The following is a 22,274-nucleotide window of genomic DNA, read 5'->3' on the forward strand; positions in this document are numbered from 1 at the left end:
CCCCTCGCCACCAAGGCCGGCCGGAGCTGAAACGTCGACGAAGAAGACCACCAGACCCACCAGCACCCAAAAGGGAACGCCGACCTCCACCTGCTCCGCTCCTCGCCACCAAGGCCGGCCGGCGCGACGAGACGGAGATCCACGCCCGACGAACCTCCACGACCTCCCCGGCGCCGAGGCCGGAACGGGGAAAGGAGGGGGAGGACGGAGAAGCCCTATTCACCAGCGCCACCGCCGCCGTCTTCGGGGACGCCATCCGGGCACACACACCTACCACTAGAAACCTAGACTACCCGCACAGCCGGAGCCGAGGCTCCCCCCCACCTCGCGGCGCCGAAACGGCGGCCGGAGGCAGAGGGGAGCAGCAGCTCCGCCGGCGGAAACTCCGAGCTCGCAAACGCCTCTCCTTCCGCCTCTGGGCACTGTAGCAGGGGAAAGGATAAGGAGGTGTTGTCAGTTCAATGTTTAGTTGGGACGACTAGTGCATAAATCTTCACATGGTATCAAATCCCTAACGTTTTGTGTTCAAATCTTGGCTTTTCCGATTTATTAATTTTTTATAATAGCCCTTTGTGTCCACGTGTAGGCTTCTAGAATCATATGTTGAGATTCACGCCTCTCCAAGTCACACGTGAGAGGACGTGTTACAGTATGTGTGGATTGCCCTAGCCTTTTTTTTATCACTTCGAACTTTTGGCCGTGTTGGTTAGTGCATGAAGATTGACTATCTAACCTAGAAATGGTCAGGACCATAACCATGATCATATTCTTAGGTGGGCATCAATATACGGTCTATGAAGCACCGAACAGAACAATTTTCACAGTTTTCCAACTTTTCAAGACGAGGACATTTTTTCCAGGTAAATCAGCGACCAATCAGAAGTCACACTTCTCTAGTTGAATAGTACTTCGATAACACTTTCAAGGCATGTCTAGATTGTGGAATTTTCATTAGAAATTTTGTAGGATTTGAATCCTAATAAATTTTCCCATGGAATACCTTTGAATAAAAGGATTAGGGTTACTAAATTCCCTTCAATTCATTAATTATGCCCATTATTAATTCCACATAATTCTCAACATGAGCTCAAACCCGTTTTATCTTTGTTTAGGAGCTCGCTGCATTTTTTTGACCAATCGGCATGAGCACTGCCTTTTCATTAAGCAAGAGGGAAAACAACACCGTACTAGATGACATATTTAGGTTACGGGGGAATGTGCCAGAAACCACCGCAATTTGTGCTTTCACTCTATCTCATTGCGCTTTCACTCTATCTCTCTTCTAAATACCTCCAAAATTTGTGTATTTATTTCCCGTGTACCATTCAAAGGCGCCCGCTGCGGAATCCCTGATCCATAATCCTTTAAAATCAACATCAGCAACATCCCAATCCTTTATTTTCCGTATTCCTACATTCTCGAATTCATGCAACCCGAAAAATCCCTCAGCCAACTAAAAAAATGTGTTTTAACTTTTAAATTCTCGATCCGGGTCGTCGCGATCGGAGCTTACGTACGAATTCGAGCTCCTCCTCCAACCAACCATCCAAGACTCAACTGTCGGTGCAAAGCAGAACACAAACATGTCACTTTTCTTCATAGTCTAATGTACACACACAAAAAACAAAACAAAAAGAGAAAAATCTCCGGAACACGAAAAAGTGTGTTCGCACACGAACACGTCGCCGTGTACCCTCGACGCCGAGCGCGATGCGCGGCAGCACGCGCCGAGGGAGGCTCGCCGGAAGCGCGATACGCAAGACAGTCCGGCGGGCTCTTTTGAGACCCGAAACCCCGCTCGCCCGGGAGGGACCCCGTCAGGGCGCGCGGCGGCTATGGGCTGCCCTAGGTCGGCCTGACCGCCCCTAGGACCTCGTGGATTCGCAGCCTCCAATCCTGAAGAACAACGAAGAACGAGAAGAAAGATACAAAGAGAGAGAGATAAAAGTAGATGAACACGAAAAAGTAGTAGATTGATTTGTTCGATTGGTGTTGGTTCAATCGGCTGTCACCCCTCATGTATATAAAGGGCGGCTGGACTTTTCGTGCAAGATGAAGGGTTGGATTCACGTCCAAAACCCTAGATTGGGTCCAATTCGGATGGTTTGGTCCGAACTTTCTATAACTGTTCGGTCAAAAACGTATCTGCACATTGCGGGGCAACTTTGAGGCAGTAAATGACCTCAAATCAAATATTGTAAACAGCAAAGTTGTTCGTCTCGAAAAAATGAAGAACTTTCATGTTGACCACTTTTCCATCTGAGTTCATCTTGACCGTCTCATTAAGGTCGCAATAAAATATATCAATTCTGACATTTTCGTCTCTTCTCCAATTTGGCTCGCGCCTTACCCTAAAGGCCTCTATGGTCGGGCGTCCTACCTCGGGTAATTCGAGTTCCAGCAGTATTTTAGCTCCAAAAATTGCATACTAACTCGGATCGCGATGACTCAAAAATCAAAGTTGCTTGTTTCGACGAGACGCACAACTTTTGTTTATATCACTTCTTCATTTGAGGTCATCTTAAAGGAGCTCTAGTGGAAGACTTCATATATCGATCCTCGAGATCACCTCTGACTGCTAGCATAATCGGCTATCAAGCCAGATCATGGCACAACTTGGAATGGTAGACATGGTGTCTTCTAATTGAGCAATATATCTGTCACACCGAACACCGAATTATGTTCTTGATTAGCCATCGGCCCAAAACGAGTATCAACACATGCCCCCCTGTTTTCTGGCAGAGCTTGCATGCCAGAAAATAACTTTCTCCACCTTTTGTCCAGGACGATGTCAACACTCCATCGGCCATTGGTTCTCAGGACGATAATTCTATATCGGCCATTTATGTTCAGGTTGGTCGCCACCTTGGTAGAACTTCTTCAAATAATCACCTTTGAGAACAACCACTTCATCTTAACGATTGATGGATATCCCAAATACTTTCAAGTACATCTCCCATAGCGACCCTTGCTTGATCTTCATCCAAGCACTTCAAAAGAATACCGTCAATTGTTCGGCTATAAAGCTTATCGTCCATTAATGCATATTTAAAAGCCATATGCCGAACAGCTCTGTCCGTCCTCTTGCTAGGATCCTGCAAATATTCAACAATAGATCTTTCCAATCTTCTTGTTCACCTGCACTAGATCCTTCATTAGTGGCCGAATCAATGGGATTTAATTCGGTCTTACCAACAACAGCGAGAGCAAACATCGGCTTATGAGATATATGAAAAACGTCACGATTAACATGGTAGCCAGATGCTTGTTGTGCTAACTCATTTGCATTCCAAATATCTTGCCTAGATATATGAGCAATGCTAAGGTAATCTAAGGTAGAAAATATATCTAGAGATTTATCAAGATACATATTAAGTGATTCGTCGAAACATTGGTAAACCTTGAATTTTTGTTATACTACTACCAATGAATCACTAGAAGCCTCAATATGTGTATCACCTTGTCTCGTGTTTTAATAGGATAAGGGACGATGTTAACACACCACATCGTCCATGATTAGATAATTCTCTCAGGGCGATAAGATAAGTATCGGCCATGTATTCTTTGCCTCAAAGGATTGTATAATTCATCCACCAAAGTATGTATAGCCGAAATAAACAAAATAAAACAACTCTGATTATGAACTCGAAACATTTCGGCCTCTCAGATTAGCAACAAAATTGCAACTAATCAAACGAATAACGTTTTGGTAATACCCTTTGATGATGTAAAGAATTATAATGCATCCACGGATTAAAATAAGACCATGGAGGGTAACTGATCATACCTGAGGATATGCTACATGGCATAGGCATAAATGGCATGGCTGAATAATATGTATGATGTGCTGACCGAAACCTCTTAGTACATGATAGAAAATTCTTTCTTGATCGTTTGCTAGTCTCGGTCTTTTCTTCCTTCATCCTTATCGCTATTCTTGCAATAGGAACTTGCACATTCTCCTTACTTTGAGGTCCTTCCTTAGGGACCCATGCCATGTTCTTTGTCTTCAGCTTTGCGGCACTAAGATGTTTCAGCTTTCTCTCTTGCCAGCTTGTTAAGCCGAGTGGGCATCCCGGCTGTGATTTAGTTTTGCACATTAGCGTTTCTTCCTTGGCCTCTGGCACTTTCAACTTTACTTGTTCAGATTTGGCACTTCGAGCTCCAGCATTTACTTGCTTCATCTCTTTGTCTTCTGTAGCCAAGGTCAACTTGACCGGCTCTTTTTTATTTGAGATCGAATCTGAAACATCACACTTACGGTTATCCTTTTTTACTTGATAAACTTGCTTGACCGTCTCCTTCTTGTTCGTTGAGCTCCTAACCGATTCCTTTTTATTGAAACGGTCTTTGACATGTGATTGTTGCTCAGATTTTGACCTTATTGGAGCTGCATAATTTGGGTTATATGATCTATAGTAAGACGGATAACGTGCCCTTGGGTCATACCTGTGATCCCATGATGGATATGGATAACAATCACCATAGGGAGGTATCCATGACATTGGCATTGGTGGCCTAAAGGGAGGATACGAAGCTGCTGCATTGAACTTCTCCCATTGCCAATCCCGGTCTTTAGACTTTTGCCTTGGGGGTGATCTCGATGACTTTGCAATACTTGGCCGATAAGAACTTCTTGCTTCACTCTCCTTCTTATATTTCTTCAATAACTCTGCGAAAGTGACTTTAGTTTTCTTACCCTTGTGCTTATCACGGCCTTTGTCCTGTTTCGTTTTGCGTCCATTGATCTTTGAATTTTGTTGTTGCCCCCCAGTGCTTGATATCCTTGGTGTAGCTTCAATGGAACACCTAGCTTCAAGAATATCTTCAACATGCTCTTCAATAATTTGTTCACTTGAAAGCTTGATCCCATTATCTTCCGTGTGTACCTTCTCATCATCATATGAATCGGCTATAGGTAACCGATCCAATAACTTTTGATTATTCATACCAATCGAAATAGATTGGCTATATGTTTGTGTTTCAACAAATTGCAATCGTCCTTTATCTACAGCCGATTGTACTATTTTATGAAACATGGTTCAATTATAAGTACTATGCTCAAACGAATCATGCAACTTGCAATAGATTCGTCCTTGTGCTAATGGCTCAACATTGTGATCAAGGATTCTAATATAATCACTCTTCAGCAATACATCAAAGATATGATCACACATGCTCAAACTAAAGGTACACCTTTTATCTTCCAGCCGTTCTTGCTGTGAAAACGGCTTTGAAATTAAGCAACCGAATAGATCAGATTTTACATCATCCCATTCAGCTATGTGTTGATTTTTACACTCTTTTTCCGATGAGTTTGAATAAGTTGTTGTACTATCATCGGCTTTCTCCAAAGATAATAACCTTGGCTTTAAGTTTCTGAAACCAAAATAGTTGTAACACATATGTCTCACTTGAGACCAAATGTAAGCCAAGTATGAAGTAAGCAAAGCTAACCATATAGATATAAAATTCAAATGAAACAATATGGAAAGCTTTGGTTGTGATAATTTGTCAATATCGGTCTCTCTAAATGGCACAACATGTTGACCGATATGCCCAGTAACCATTTTACTGCTAACAAATAATTTACAGTTCACGATTGGTCTTTTGATGTTTCTTATAAAACTATTGCTAATAGATGCATGAATAATATATTTTTGACCAAATCTGAAAATAAGTAAATTATTTGCTAGAGATACCTCTTTGAAGACGTTAGTAGAACAAGATGGTTGTATGTCATGAACAATAACTTGCCTCATCTCTGGATGATTTTCCAACGCCTTGTCTTCATGTTTTTCTGGATCATGTGCTCCTTTACTTTGATGCTCTTTGTCAACCGAACATTGTTCGGCTATATTTTCTTGTCGTTCATGCTCATTAACTTCTTTGGCATGAAATTCATAGGGCAACATGTAAGCTCCTGTGCATCCATAAAAATCAAGCATGGTTGCACCATGATCTTTTTCACTGAAGCTTGCATCTCTTGATTCAGTAGATTCAGCACATGTACTTTTTGATTCGGCTCTTTCAATAACCGAATTAACCATACTAGCAGAACCATCTTTATTTTCTTCATGGATCTTATTACTTTGCAGATCTTCTTCTTGTTGCCTTGGTATTGCAGAGGGTTCACCTTGATTGCTGCGTGGAGGATGGGACTTGATTTCTCCAACGGGAGTAACATTATCTTGAGGGTTCTTCTTGATCATTGCATGGAAAAATTGTAGATCTTCCTCTTCAAGTTTTTTCTTGTACGCTTTATGCTCCTCCTTGAGCTTATTTTCAAGCACCTCAAATTCCTCCATGCGCTTATTTTTTAGTACTTCATAGCTTTGGCGTTGTTCCTCCGATAAATCATCAAACGTAATGACCTTATCGGCGTTAACCTCAGCTAGACATTGTTGCCCTCTGATGCTTGTTTTTTCTTTCGGCAATGAAGTGTTGCCGAAACATTGTAGTTGTGAAGGACAAAACTTGATACTATTTGCTTGACGCTCTTCTTCACGCTTCTTATTGTATGATTCATAAGCATGAATTGCTGCAAGATCACATGGATTTTCTTCTAGTTTCCGGTGAAGAGCATTAAGCTTCTTGAACTCAGCTGCAAGTTTTTCCCTACAATCACTATTACCATACGCTGCAGCACTAGATGAAGGCACCTGAGCTTCTATTGAATTTCCACTTATTCGGCTATAACCATTGTGGAGGTCTGGAGCCGAATTATGGATATCTCCAGTTGCATATGGTGCTGAAAAGTTAGTAACATAAGGTGCAGCGTATGATGGTTCAGAGTAATTGGCCAAATAGCTAGTACTAGCATGTCCAATTTTCCTATCCATCGGCATGTTTAAATCTGAAACCATGTATTGAGTATCTACCGATGAATAAAATGATGAAACACTATCTTGCATGCGACTGAAATTTCTAACATTAGGTATTTCATATTGATTAACTGAATTTATCATGTTGTTCATCGCCATATGAACTTCTGGGATTGCCGATGCATGAGAAGTCGATAACTGTTGCAAGTTGCTAATATGGAGATTATTTTGTATCGGCTTTTGCACATAGTAAGAACTAGGGCTAGCCAATACAGTACATATATTAGATGATCTAGCAACATCAATATAAGAGCTATTTGCGTCTACATAAGGAGATTGAGGATTCATGATACCGTTGTAGACTGCAGCCTCTTGATGATGATCTTTTCGTAGCAAGAACGGGCTGGAGACCGTTCGAAGCTTCGTCCCCAGCGGAGTCGCCAAAAAGTGTGTTCGCACACGAACACGTCGCCGTGTACCCTCGACGCCGAGCGCGATGCGCGCCAGCACACGCCGAGGGAGGCTCGCCGGAAGCGCGATACGCAAGACAGTCCGGCGGGCTCTTTTGAGACCCGAAACCCCGCTCGCCCGGGAGGGACCCCGTCAGGGCGCGCGGCGGCTATGGGCTGCCCTAGGTCGGCCTGACCGCCCCTAGGACCTCGTGGTTTCGCAGCCTCCAATCCTGAAGAACAACGAAGAACGAGAAGAAAGATACAAAGGGAGAGAGATAAAAGTAGATGAACACGAAAAAGTAGTAGATTGATTTGTTCGATTGGTGTTGGTTCAATCGGCCATCACCCCTCATGTATATAAAGGGCGGCTGGACTTTCCGTGCAAGATGAAGGGTTGGATTCACGTCCAAAACCCTAGATGATTGGGTCCAATTCGGATGGTTTGGTCCGAACTTTCTATAACTGTTCGGTCAAAAACGTATCTGCACATTGCGGGGCAACTTTGAGGCAGTAAATGATCTCAAATCAAAATATTGTAAACAGCAAAGTTGTTCGTCTCGAAAAAACGAAGAACTTTCATGTTGACCACTTTTCCATCTGAGTTCATCTTGACCGTCTCATTAAGGTCGCAATAAAATATATCAATTCTGACATTTTCGTCTCTTCTCCAATTTGGCTCGCGCCTTACCCTAGAGGCCTCTATGGTCGGGCGTCCTACCTCGGGTAATTCGAGTTCCAGCAGTATTTTAGCTCCAAAAATTGCATACTAACTCGGATCGCGATGACTCAAAAATCAAAGTTGCTTGTTTCGACGAGACGCACAACTTTTGTTTATATCACTTCTTCATTTGAGGTCATCTTAAAGGAGCTCTAGTGGAAGACTTCATATATCGATCCTCGAGATCACCTCTGACTGCTAGCATAATCGGCTATCAAGCCAGATCATGGCACAACTTGGAATGGTAGACATGGTGTCTTCTAATTGAGCAATATATCTGTCACACCGAACACCGAATTATGTTCTTGATTAGCCATCGGCCCAAAACGAGTATCAACACAAAACAAAAAGAGAAAAATCTCCAACTACTACCACGTGTCCGTCCGGCACGCAATCCAACGTCAAAAGGAGACCCAAAAACAACAACAAAAATCAACGCCAGAAAAACCAATTTACTTGTGATCGCGCGTTGTGCATGCATGGAAATCAAGGCGTGGCCAGGGAGAGGAATTAATATACTAGGCTACGTGCGTGCTCGATCGTATTCATGTACGTCCACTTGGAGAATCGGCCGGCCGGACGTCAAGGTGTTCCTTTCTCTTCCCGGTCGATGGGGAGTCGCTGTCAGGCGATGATGCGATCGAGCAGCTTGAAATTACTACGCAAAGGAAAAGGGAGCGGCTCGTGATGATTTGTTAATGGCGCCTGGTGATAGTGCAAGACTGACCGCGCGCCGGGATCATTGGGGCTGATGAGTTGTTGAGATGTCGCGGTTGATCGCTAGCGTACGACGTAGGAACACGTACGTGGTTGAATCATGGTCGAGCACTGCAGCTTCCGACGGGGAATGTCGGCGGTCATCGCAGACATATTGTTTCTTTTATCAGTTTTTACTTTCAATGAAATATTCTTATGAATAGAAGATCATGCATGTCCATTTTCTGGTGTGCAAGTGGAAGTGTGTCTTTGGACCATCAGTACGAGATTGTAAAAACTCCGTCCATCTATAGAAAGATGTCTCAACTTTATTTTAAAACATTTAAATGTAGCATTTTTTTTTCAGTTTCAAACAAATCTAGACGAAGACAATGTTGTGTTCTCATCAGGGTTGTGCAAAAATGACAAAAAAAGGACACCTATAATACTAGCGAACAGTGCAAAATTACAAAAAACTCGAAAAACTGTCAGGTTTGTCATTTTTGAGCAATTTGCGAGATCATGATTTTCCCTAGCCGGTTTGTCAAAGTATCGAGCTAGAAATGTTGACCAATTAATGAGTGAATTTGAACAAGTTTTTTTTTTTTGGCTAATCATGTATACATCGTTCTAAGAACTCGTTTGGTAGCTGGCAACTCATCCCGAAATCGCGGAGCTGAAATGATGCCGTGTGCTAAATGGATTTTTGTTACCTACTCCATCATTTGTCTAGAATCTCAATTCAAATAAAATGAAATCCTGGTGGAGTTTTAAATTCATTTCATTTCCACCAAATGGAACGAATTGCCCGATACCAAACGAGCTCTGAGATTTTTGTAGACTTACGCATGAGCATGGCTAAACAACATATGCATTTGGGTTGGACTACTCATCTTAAAGGAGAACTATTGTAAAGCTAATATAAAATCCCAATAGAAAAGCAAGAAAGATAAACAAAAAATGAAAAATGGAAAAAAAAGGATAAGCCACCATGTCTATCTTCTTTCTCCTGAAATCCCCCGACAGGCGAGCAGACCCCGGCAGTTTAGCCAATAGGCCCTCGGGGTAGCTCGTATTTACGCAGGGCGGGGCCTCCATCAATTCCTTTTTTTCTTTTTCCTCCCTTCCTATTAGTACCGCCCGTGCGATTAGCATGTCTCTGCCCAATGCCACCGCCTCGCCGCCGCCGCCGTCGCCGGAACCCTAGGCCGCCGGAGTCGGAGCTCCCCTCGTCGGCGCCGTCGGCGGGGGAGGTGGAGGATGCAGCTGCGGATCTCGCCGAGCATGCGCAGCATCACCATCTCCAGCAGCAATGGCGTCGTCGACTCCATGAAGGTGCGCGTCGCGCCGCAGCCGCCCCCGCCCCCGCCGCCGCTCGCGCTGCCGGGGGCGGCGGCCTCGGGACGGCGCGGCGGCGGGGGAGGGGGAGGAGGAGGAGGGGGGACCGCCGCATGGTACCTGCGCGCCGTCGCCTTCCCGGCCGTCGTCGCGCTCGGCTGCCTCCTGCCCTTCGCCTTCATACTCCTCGCCGTGCCGGCGCTAGAGGCGGGCGGCAGCAAGTGCTCCTCCATCGGTAAGATCGGAGCCGCCCCGCGATCTCGACGCGTTCTGTTTTTCCCGGGTTTGCTTGCGGCTGTTGATTCGCTGCTTTTGCGGCGGCGGAGCTCGGATCTCAGCGCCCCTCTCCGTGCGATTTTGCCGTCCCTGCGGGAATGTGGAGATATGCAGATGGTTTCCTGCCTAGATTTCGTGCTCAAAGCGTGTGATGCCTTCCGATAATCTTACTCGTCGAGCTGGAGATTCAGCTGCCTGGTTCCCTGATCTCGTTCGTTATCTGTGGTGTTTTCAAGTCCCAGAGAGTTAGCGATTCGGGTTTATGATTAGGATTTCAGCTTAGCTAGCTGAATTTGGGATCTAGGCCGCCTGATACTCTATTATTGGCCAAAATGTAGGATCGTGGCTCTCATCGGTTGGGTTAGCTTCAGGAACTGGATTTAGCGCTATCAGCTGCCACACTGTTAAATTAGGAAGGAATCCTTTTATCCTGGTTCTGAGCATCTTGCAAAAATGGAGGAGAAACGTCATCCTCAGAGATGCTATCAGCTTTCCCTACATATCAATCTACCTCAAGCTGCAATTGTCTGCTGATTAGGTGAGCCTTGCCCACACTCCTTGCTCAGCATTGATATTTTAGGCGCCAAGAACAAATGTAGATGCGAGGGAGCTATCTCAGTGTGAGACCAAGAGAGTTAGCGATTCAGATTTATAATAGCTGAATTACGGATCTAGGCTGACTGATTTTCTGTTATTGGCCAAAATGTAGGATCGTGACTGTCATCTATTGGGTAAGATTTAGGAGCTAGATTTAGTGCTACCAGCCATACTGTGGATTTGGAAGGAATCGTTTTATCCTGTTCTTTTTAGCATCTTGCAAAACTGAAGGAGAAACGTCATCCTCAAAGATGCTATCAGCTTTCCCTACATATCAATCTACCTCAAGCTGCAATCGTCTGCTAATTAGGTGAACCCTGCCCAAATTCTTTGCTTAGCATTGATAACTGAGGCACCACAGACATATGTCGAAGCCAGGGAGCTATGACAATGCTCCTCATTTACCTAGCTGATTGATCCATTGAAGTAAAATGTGCTTTACTTCAGCATCGAACTTACTGGGCACTATGCTCTAACCTGATTAGATTCATAACTCAGGTTACTCAATAGAAGTTGGGCTAGTGGGTACGGTACAATAATGTAGAATAATGATAACCAGTTTAAACAACGTTAAGACAAATTGGACTATTTTTCTTGTAAATCATGCGTGTCTGTTGGATATGAGAGGATCACTTCCTGGGCTGCAGGAGGCCTGGAATCTTTCAGGCCTTCATATTTTCACTTTTCTTATAAGAAGCATGTGCACATATTCCAACAGTGATCATCCTGCTAAGAAAAAGTAATGCCACTGAACCTTAAAGTGGCATGCACAAAAAGGGAACTGTTATTCTTAAGACAGGGTACTTGTGTATCTGGAGGCAAGTTTAGTTACTTATTTCATGAATTAATTGAACACACTATGCTGTTGTCTCACATTCTTGGAACAGAGTGGTGGCATGATTTCGGTACTAATTCTGCTGTACAACTGTTAATAACTGAATACTCATTGCTCAACCTGGACTAGCCTATGAGATTGTCACTGGATCTTGTTATCCCAGTCAGAACTTTTGATCTGAACTTCTTGTGGCCTAGTGTGCCCTAATCTAAAGAACTTCTGCTTTCCTATACTGATCTTGTTTGATACATTTGACCTACCCGCTTTTATCCTGACTGTTTGGAAGTGCCGATATATCATCCCAACATTTGGAGTTATTATACCTGGTACCTGCCATGGCCTTCTTTCTCCTGCACAGTGTCACTCAACAGTGTTGGTTTAAATCCATAGAGTACAGCAGTAGTCGCTGTGCGTCTATGGCTGAAGTTAGTTAGTTTCTGTATTCATACCCTTCTGGGAGTTGATTACAACGTAGCAAGTGGTGATTGTGCTTTTCTCATCCTTGACCCATGTTCTGCCTGGGTGCTAAACCATATTTTGGCACTTGAGCTTCTCTATAGTACTGGCTGGAGAATCTTGGCCAAATAGGCTCCTCCAAGGGTATGCATGTTTTTGTATGGAATATGGATGGGATCTCAACTTCTTTGTTTGGGTTTCGATGTCGTTATAAGTTATCTAGTTGTGGTGTAGGCATATAATTTTCTGCAAGCTTCTGATATGACACTAGGAAGGTTGTGTTTGTCCATGGGTTGTGGGTCTTCTTGTACTGTAGACTTGTTTTCTGTTGCATGTATGTTTTTATTATGGTTAGCTATCTTGCTATATGGAGTTTACATGTACAAACTTGATGCAATTATTTGGTGTAACTGTTGCAATCCTGGTTTGCAGATTGTTTGGGGAGGCGAATAGGACCTAGTTTCCTTGGTAGGCAGGGGGGTGATTCTACAGTAAGTTATTCGATTCCTTGCGCTTCTTTGTGTAGGTAAAACATTATTATGTACCTCAAAGAGAGCAAAAGTATATTTACTTTTCTCACTTCATGTGAACAGAGGCTGGTGCAAGATCTGTATAGAATTTTTGATCAAGTTAACAATGAGGAATCCACTTCTGATAAAAAGTTACCAGAATCATTCAGGGAGTTTCTTTTGGAGATAAAGGATAATCGTTATGATGCTAGGACATTTGCTGTCAGGCTGAAGGCTACGGTATGAAACTAACTATCCTAATTTAATCTGTACTTATGCATTGTTTGCAGTTCAAATTTGCATGAGTCTGTTCGGATTTTGAACCATCTGGAGATCATGGCATCTGAAAACAATAATTTTAATGTGCCGTGCATAAAATACCACGGGTTTTATCCAATAAGTTGCTTCATAGTCTAACCAGCTCTTATTCAGAACTCTTTTGAAGCTATATAAATTTAGTCTTAGCTATGTTTTTTAATCTTTGGGCATGGACTTCTATTGTTGGCAGACTTGCGTAGTTTATGAATATGATAGCTATATAAAACTGCAAGTTTGGGTTTATGTGTTTCAGCAATCAGATCTTATGCAATTGTACAGACCCATGCTCAACATCAAGTGAAGTACCAACATTGATAATTCTGTTGGAAAACTAGGAAGGTATAGTATTGGTTTGATGCATAGATAATTGAAGACTGACATGGGCTATAAGAAATAACACGGGCGCAGATGTATACAGAAGGATTCAAACACATATGTCTGCTTAATCATATGCTGTGATCTGTACAACTTATTACAAGCAACCCGTTTCTTAAAGAAATATGTAGGCATGATATGCTCTTTCTGGTTTGTGTCTTCCAGATGTTTTATATTACCATTGCTTGCAACTAAAGCACTTTTTTGTTACTGCCATATCTGGAGCATTCATTTCTGCCCTCTGGTATTTGTACAATTCTGTGTTACTTTACTTGATTTGTCATATACTGGCTTTAGAAATTTGAACTTGGTCCTTGCTAGCATACTTTATCTTAGTTCATGGTTCTTAGTCCTGGTTTGTTATTTTATGTAGTGCGTTGAATTTGAATTATAAACTAAATTTTAATCACCCATGTGCTTCTTTGTAGATGAAAAGCATGGATAAGGAGATAAAGAGGTCAAGGCTAGCAGAACAGCTGTATAAGCATTACGCCTCAACTGCTATTCCCAAAGGCATTCATTGCCTGTCTCTGCGTCTTACTGATGAATACTCCTCAAATGCTCATGCAAGGAAACAGTTGCCACCACCTGAACTGTTACCTTTGCTTTCCGACAATTCCTTCCAACATTATATTCTAGCAAGTGATAACATCCTTGCTGCTTCAGTTGTTGTCAGTTCAACTGTACGGGCTTCCTCGGTACCTGAGAAAGTAGTCTTTCATGTTATCACCGATAAAAAAACATATCCGGGGATGCATTCATGGTTTGCTCTTAATTCTGTATCGCCTGCAATAGTTGAAGTGAAAGGTGTTCACCAGTTTGACTGGTTGACCAGAGAAAATGTCCCAGTCCTAGAGGCTATAGAAAACCACCGTGGGGTCAGAAATCACTATCATGGAGATCATGGAACAGTTTCCAGTGCAAGTGACAATCCAAGGGTGCTTGCTTCGAAGCTGCAGGCTCGGAGCCCCAAATACATATCCCTGCTTAATCACCTTCGCATCTATTTGCCTGAGGTGCCTTTTGATCTGAAACATTCTATTTTGCTTTCTATCTATTACTATAAAATAGGTCTGATTCATAATCTAGTGGAATATGCGCAACACATAGCTATTCTGTATGTAGAGTCATTTCTAAGGTTTTGGATTGTTTTGCAAATGTGTAACTTCTGTTAGTAGGTGTGCAACTGTATTACCTGGTCATTAGATTAATGTCCTGATAGGACACCATTTCCACAACATAGTACTTATGTCGGTGGTTACCTGGAAGATACCTGCTTTGTTATTGAGCTCACCGTGTTGCTGTGCAATCGTTCTTGCACAACAGAACAAATGAATTATGGGGAACACTAGTAAACAAAAAATTGGAATGTACTCAAATTCACGCATATGTACTAATATGGTTTGATCGGATATATATTAGATTATGGTGTCAAATTTTAATTCATTTGCCTTCTGAAGTTCTAATGAGGTTCACTATTTTTGTGGAAGCAGGGTTTGTCGAAATGGCATTAGAATCTGCTGTAGCATTCAAAATTGCTCAATATGACATTTATAGCTGCTAATTACTTAACTTTTATATCCATCTATATACCAAGTGATAGATGCTAAAATCTGCCATGATAGATATCCCACGAACCATCTCACTGTTAATATCTGTGTCTGATTTTCTTCCTATACGATACCAAGACTGAAAAGTGCATTTATATGCCGTTATCCTTTTGTTACATTGATAATACCATTTAGTTGCGTCAATAGTGTTTTTTTTGCTTTGAAGTAAGGCCATGTCTCTAACCTATAACTAGGTTCTGAAGACGCTCTCTTTAGACTAGAAGTGTTGCATTTTGATGTTTTCATTTCCTAAATCTGATGCTGTTCTAATTTAACCAGCTCTTTCCAAGCCTCAACAAGGTGGTCTTCCTTGATGATGACATTGTTGTTCAGCGTGATTTGTCTCCTCTTTGGGAGATTGATCTTGAAGGGAAGGTGAATGGTGCTGTGGAGACGTGCAGGGGTGAAGACAACTGGGTGATGTCTAAGCGCTTCAGGACATATTTTAACTTCTCTCACCCTGTTATAGAACGAAGTCTTGACCCAGAAGAATGTGCATGGGCGTATGGGATGAATGTCTTTGATCTGGAAGCTTGGAGGAAGACAAACATTCGGGATACATACCATTTCTGGTTGAAGGAGGTAACCCATTTTTATCTTCACAAGAATATCTTATGCATAATCTGCCAGGTTGAGCTACATCTTATATATGAATTAAATGAATGCTTTGAACCACACATACTATAATTTGTTCTGCATAGTCATTTTATTTCCAACTTGGAAATGTTCAAGTGTTCAGCTATGTTTCATTTCACTCTTCTGCTGTTTCCGGTGTTTCCAAGATCTCCATAAACTACTTCAGTTTAACATCCCTGGGTAAGTGCAGATGGTAGCATAACTGAGCTACATCTTCTACCCCCTCTGGCCCAAATTAATTGTTGCTGACCACTTCATCTCAATACTGGACATAGTATATGGGCCATGTCAATTAATTTGGGTCGGAGGGAGTATATGAGTTAAATGGATGCTGTGAACCACAATTACTATAATTTGTGTTGCATAGTTTAGTCGCTTTATTTCAAACTTGAAAATGTTCAAGTGGCAGTGTTTCATGCCACTTTTGTGCTGTGTATCCAGTGCTCCAAAATCTCAGTGAACTACTTGATTTTAACACCTGCTGGATAAGTACAGCTGTAGTAAAACTGTAAAAGAAAGAATGAAGATTTTCCTTCCCTATGTGCAATCAGCCTTGTTTCCACTCCTCCAGAGTGTGTAACTTATTTATATCAGTGCCACAATGTGTGAACACAGAACAGTTACCTTGGCCTTATTTACAAGCTTAAACTTCTATGATGCTAAAACATAATCATTTCCATTCTTTTGCAGAATCTAAAATCCGGTCTTACTCTCTGGAAATTCGGTACTTTGCCACCTGCACTTATAGCATTCAGGGGTCATGTACATGGTATGGACCCATCGTGGCACATGCTTGGCTTGGGATACCAAGAAAACACAGACATTGAGAGTGTTAAGAAGGCTGCAGTGGTCCACTACAATGGTCAGTGCAAGCCGTGGCTAGACATTGCTTTTAAAAACCTACAACCGTTTTGGACGAAGCATGTAAATTACTCCAATGACTTCATTAGAAACTGCCATATTTTGGAGCCCCAGTATGACAGATAGTGACTTTGGACAAATGGTGTAGACACTGATGGGCATAGCGGCATAGCCCTGCCATTGCTCGCTGGAGAGGCCTATTGCTGTTGGATTGGAATATCATTGGTGAAAGAGGAAGTCAGTCATCACTAAACACACATCTCTGACATGTCCCTGCATGCAAAGACCTCTGATACTTTTCATCTGTATCATATGGGTACACGATTCTTTTCATCTGTATCATATTGGTTCGTCATTCTTTTGGATAGTATAACTGTGAAGGATAGCTCGGTGAAGTCTCTTCCTCTTGGATTGGGCTAATCCTTCATTGCAGAATAATGCAGCGGGCAGGTTAAGCAAGTGGAATGTTTGGTTTATCGCGGTGAAGAAAGGAGGCAGCTAAGGTCCTGGGACTTTATAATGTTTTTTTCCTCCATTTATTCTTTTTTCCCCTTCTTGATATTCTTAAGCCCTTGAAATTTTGTTCTGCTAGTTTTGTGACTGCCTTGGTAGGTTGGAGAAGGGTAGTAGAGATGTCATTGCTGTGAGTTACCTACAGGATATTTGTTACAATTGACCATATTGGAAATGTGCAGATAATTCTTTGAAACGCCTTTTGTGCTAAATACCAGTTTGTATAGAACTAGATATAGTAATTCAGCTCTTGACTTTGGCTGATGACCCCTCTCGGACTGCGAAGCAACGCTTGCATGAATTGGTTAATCATTTTTAGCAGCACATTTGAGTTAGCGGGTCCTGCTCGTGGTAGACTGAGGAAGAGCACGCAGCTGCGTGGTGAGCACAAAGCGAACTATTCTTTCGCCTTTTACTAAAGAATACCGTGTGCACGCCACACTTAGCAGCATACGCTTATTTTTTGAGGGTGTCTTTCCGGAAGGAAAGACCCCAACAAACATTAAATTCAATATTTTTTTGCTTAGAACTTGTTGTCTAACTTTGATGAACAGGATGAAACCAAAACAAATCTAGAAGCTTAAAAGCTTGGAGACTCCCAGATCAGCCCGTGCATCCCCAGATCCACGAGTAGGATGTTTCATGGATCTGGTCATTTGGTTCCCATCACATAAATAATTAAACGGATCCAGCTCTATGAAGAAGAAAGGAGTCGAAGCAAATCAAAGATTGAAAAAGAAAATCAGATGTGATTTTTTGGGAAAAAGATGTGGCCTCTCATCCATCCCGCCGGTGGCCATGAGCTCATGGTCGCTGGTGCAGGCTCCAGCTGAGTTGGCCGCGGTACAGGATGGGTCTCCGGCCAGAAGCTTATCGATCCGACGTTGGATCAGGTCGACTCGAGCTTGGGGACGACCGTGGTGGGGGGGGAGGGGGTGCGAGTTTCCGGCCAGGAGCTCATCGAGCGGCCGCCGGATCTGCTGTACTCGAGCTTGGGAACGGCCGCGGTGGAGCCGTGGAGGGTGAGTCTCCAGCCAGAAGCTCTTCTAGAACTCGTGTTACTCGTCCCTCTGTGCTCTCGCCTGACGGCTTGCCTCCCAGCCACGAGACCGCTCGCTTGAGGCGATGGGTGAATGAGCTGTGCCTCCGCCGGTGGCTGCTTCTTCTGTCTGACGCTGACCTTGAGGTCGTTCGGGAGGGTCACGTTGTACCCGGTGCTGTTGCTTAGGTTGGTCAGGAGGAGGGTGATCCCTTGCTGCATTGTCAGATAAGCGTTGTTTAGATAGTTAAGATAGGTCTCCAATATGGCTAATCTAGAGGATGTTTCCATGCATGGAAATGTAGTGACTTTTCAGACAGAACAAAACTCATTGCTTAGCAACTTAAGTAGAACATCATAATCACTCCAACATTGGAAACATCTGAAACTAGTATACATTGGAAACAGTCTGAAATTCGTTTGCTTGACAAGCAGACCATAGTTGCCGCCAATGAGAACCCTTTTGTGTTCATAACTTCATGTGTTGTACTTTGATGCCATTCCGAGTTGATCGAGATATGTGTTTGCAACTTTGCATCGAAATTATGTCACAACTTTTCGCTCGCACAATATACTACGTTAAACACCTTAAACTATTTAACCCTTCATTCGTTCGCAAAAAAAAAAGTTGTTGCAAATTCGGATATATCTATGCACCTCGACAACTAATATGGAATGGATGGAGTACATCAGTATTTCGAGAAACCGAAGTATTCTCAACAATACTTTGATGCCGGTCTGAAGTGATGAAGAGGTATAGTCGCTAGAAAATCGGGATTCGTTTGAAGGGTTTATAGTCCTTGTCTGACTGGAGTTGATATCCAGGGACGCCGACTCCGTATCGAACTCTCGACTCAAATAACTAGGGTTGTGCTCCGGCTTTATATACAATCTAGACCGCACCGCTGCCGTCGCATCATACCCCAATCCTAAACCCACACAATAGTTCCACGGCGAGGACTCCGGCTGATCTGATCTGATCTGATCCGATGACCGGCAAGGAGGGTTGCACGAGCGGGAGCGGCAAGAAAGCTTCCACGACCAAACCTAAGGCGGCGGAGGAGCAGGAAGAGTTCCCCACAGAGCACTGGGCGTATACACTCTATAATCCGGCCGCCGCAGCTGTCAACGACAAGCTCCAGGTCGACCTCTTCTCGGAGGACGCAGAGCTTCGGAAGCGAGTCAAGTCGGTGCTGCGACGTTTCCCCGAGTCTTACGCTCTGGGAGCGAAGGAGCTCGAACAAGCAGTTGACAGGATCATCAAGGAGTCCAAGCCGGAGACCGCATCTGTGGCCGCCCCGGGCATGGATCGGCTGGAGGATGATATTATCAGTGTCTTGCTGATCATGGCGAAGACCCCCACCGTCGACGAGCTCCTTGGTGCCGAAGCCGGCGGGGTGTTTCCGCCGCGGTGGATCGATGAAAGGAAGAAATACCTGGACGAAGAATGTCGGCCAGAGAAGAAGATTATTGGCCACAACATAGTGCTCGTTGACAAGGCCCGCGTCGATTTGCTCACGAAGGGCTACGTCGAGGTCCATGAGGGTTACATGGAAGAGGACCCTGATTTTGATCCCTATGTCCACGAAGGAAGAGTGCGGCAGGAGTACGACCCGGAGGACTTTGCCCCCTCTGACTTTGACGGGGAGGTGATGCTTTTTGGCTGAGCAAGTCTGAAACTCTGAATCCTCAACCGAAGATGCGATGATCCATTGTGCAAAGCGCCTGTCTTTATATATGCTTCTATAATTCTATATCTATGTACGTTGAACTGTGAATCTAACTTACACGAATACACGTACTCCGTACTGTTTATCCATGTGGCTACCTAGCATCCAAACTATCTACCTACTATATGATGCAGTGACAGACTCTGTCTTTGTTTGCTATTAACTACTGCAATCTTGGTTGGTTGCTCGATTCAGATCACGTTTTGTTGTACTGCGGCGCGTATCTCTGTCAATCAACTAAGAAACAAAAGCACTCCCATCAACTGGCATGGTTGGTCAGTTCCTTACGAATAGGGTAGTTTACAACCATGTAAGTAGGGATTAATTGCGCCCTGTTGCTCCACGTGTCGGCAAGTGTTGGATCATGAAATTTCTGAACTTCTGAAGACGTTACAAGCTCAGAAAAGCAAGAAGAGACGGCACAGAGTGTGGAGAAAAGGCTTCGTCCCCGTCCATCCCCCGTGGGCAGACTCGATGCGATTGCTGAAACCATAGCCTCTAGGACCTCCCCCCTCCTTGCCCACCGCCGCCATTGGTGCAGGCCGCCGGGCCGCGCGGTGGCGGCCATGCCCTTAACCCCGCACGTGGTGGGGAGGCGCGGGGTTTCTCCTCGGCCGGTGGCGGTGCCCCTTGGTGGTAAAGGTTCTGGCGGCGACGCACCTCCCGGTGGTGCAGCTCCGGGTGGCATGGTGGCGGTGGGGCGCATGGAGGCCGGCGGCGGTGACCTCCTGTCCTAGATCTAGGCCCTATGGGCCCCATCTGGGCTTGGGTGGGCCAGATCTGGGTTCCCGCGTCTCCTCCCCCGGTCGGTGGAGCTGCTCATGCTGAGGGTAGTCAGGATAGTGACGCGGACTGTAGCGCGGCCATGAAAGCTTCAAGAGTCCACCGGGCTCGGCAGGGCCAGAGGGGCCTGTTCGCTCCTGTAGCTGCGTCCGGTCTGTCACCGCGCAGGTGGCGGTGGAGGTTGTGCCCTCCCGCATGGCTTCTATCCAGACACTCCTCAGTCCGGGCTGCCTCCTCTCGGTTTTGTCGGTCATCTTCATTGGGCCACGGTGAGACGGCGGTGGTGATTGCAAGACCGTGGTGGCGCGAGTTGGTGGGCGGCGAGGTTGGCGGAGCGCGATGGAGTGTCCGGGGTCGTGGTTCTTCGGGGTACGGGAGAAATCCTTGTCGGATGGCCGACACCGATGCGGTGACGCTCGCGAGCGCCGCCATTCCTTCTTGAGGGGCGGCGGGGTTCCCCCTCCCCACAACCCTCTCGCATATCAGGGGAAACCCTAGGATTTGTACGGGAAGCAGTGTCGTCATCATCGCATCTCTTCTTGAAGGTGCTGCTTTATTATGCGGCGCCTCAGAGGGCTAAGACCGTGGTGGGAATATTCTCCGAACTTTGTTGACATTGTTTTCCTTTTTTGGTGCTTTGATGTGCTGTTTTCTTCAGCGGTGGTCTCTATCTTGTATCCGTTGGTTGCTATATTAATATAGCGGGACAAATGCCTATTTTGAAAAAGAAGAAGATTACCAATAGGTGAACAGATAACTAATGCTGAACCAACCTACTTTAAACATTGCAGCAAGCATGATGGTTCAGCGTCGGAACCACATAACACCATAGGGTAATGTCTTCTTTATCATAGTGTTAACTTGGCTCAGTCGTTGTAGGCAACCTATACAATAGAAGAAAACCCAACAAATACATAAAAGGGGATCTTGCATAGATATTTTTTTCACAGCTTTGAATGAACAGATTTTGAAGCGGATCCACAAGCTACAGGTTTGTACACCATATTACACTTTACGATATCACCCAAGGTATTGCTTTTGTACAAGAACCTTGTTATTGTACAATATATAACTACAAAACAAATCCTACTGCGTCCATTCTAAATTAGTTGACTTGCGAAACACAATACAAATGACATAGCTTTGGTCAAATTAGTCTAAATACACATGTATTTACAGGCGTTTTAGTGTGAAAATTCGCTTATTTTGGAAAAAATCTAGATCAATTAATTTGAAACGGATGGAGTACAAGCTTAGATGTGGACCTATTTTTTTTAAGGTAAGAGATCTAAACCTCTTTTCTAGGTTATTAAGAGGCAGCTCTGGACTTCTTTATTTCTTTGAAGGTAAGAGATCTGGACCTTCTGAAAATAAAGACCACAAAAACGAACAATAGAAGGAAGCAGAGCACTATTTTTTTTTTTGAGCTATTATAAGGAAGCAGAGCACTAGAGCAGGCACCGATGAGCCACACGGGCCTTTGTAATTTGGGCCTGCAGGGGCCGTCGTCGTTTCAGAGTTCACAGCGCAATAGCCACGAGGGCTTTTGTTACTGGGCTTGCAGGGGCCTGTCGTTGTTTTGGAGGTCACAGCTTCGGTACAGAGTTGTCGCTGCGGAATGGTTTAGTCCCACCTCGCCGGGGCAAGGAAGAGGAGGGGCATGGGACGGCTATAAATAGGAGCTGTGGTCGATTGAAGAAAAGCACGC

General features: G+C 44.2%; 1 protein-coding gene and 1 non-coding gene across 2 annotated transcripts; both read left to right on the top strand.

Annotated features, from left to right (window-relative positions):
• The first annotated feature begins 9,801 nt into the window (after positions 1-9,801).
• LOC127296532 (probable galacturonosyltransferase 14) lies at positions 9,802-17,210 on the top strand. Its single transcript, XM_051326639.2, has 6 exons — positions 9,802-10,263; positions 12,625-12,683; positions 12,786-12,941; positions 13,823-14,410; positions 15,284-15,586; positions 16,331-17,210. Exons 1-6 carry the CDS (start codon positions 9,951-9,953, stop codon positions 16,625-16,627), a joined length of 1,716 nt encoding a protein of 571 aa, XP_051182599.1. The 5' UTR covers positions 9,802-9,950; the 3' UTR covers positions 16,628-17,210.
• Positions 17,211-17,386: 176 nt separating this feature from the next.
• Positions 17,387-17,501, top strand: LOC127297852 (U5 spliceosomal RNA). Its single transcript, XR_007849534.1, has one exon. It is a non-coding gene; the product is annotated as a U5 spliceosomal RNA (small nuclear RNA).
• The last annotated feature ends 4,773 nt before the right edge of the window (positions 17,502-22,274 follow it).

The sequence above is a fragment of the Lolium perenne genome, chromosome 4 (assembly GCF_019359855.2).
Source record: "Lolium perenne isolate Kyuss_39 chromosome 4, Kyuss_2.0, whole genome shotgun sequence".
Classification (NCBI taxonomy): Eukaryota; Viridiplantae; Streptophyta; class Magnoliopsida; order Poales; family Poaceae; genus Lolium; species Lolium perenne.

Coding starts and splice junctions, on each gene's coding strand:
- LOC127296532 (XM_051326639.2), top strand. CDS start 9,951: ATGCAGCTGCGGATCTCGCCGAGCATGCGCAGCATCACCATCTCCAGC. Junction 10,264..12,624: donor CAGCAAGTGCTCCTCCATCG/GTAAGATCGGAG, acceptor CCTGGTTTGCAG/ATTGTTTGGGGAGGCGAATA. Junction 14,411..15,283: donor TTCGCATCTATTTGCCTGAG/GTGCCTTTTGAT, acceptor TAATTTAACCAG/CTCTTTCCAAGCCTCAACAA.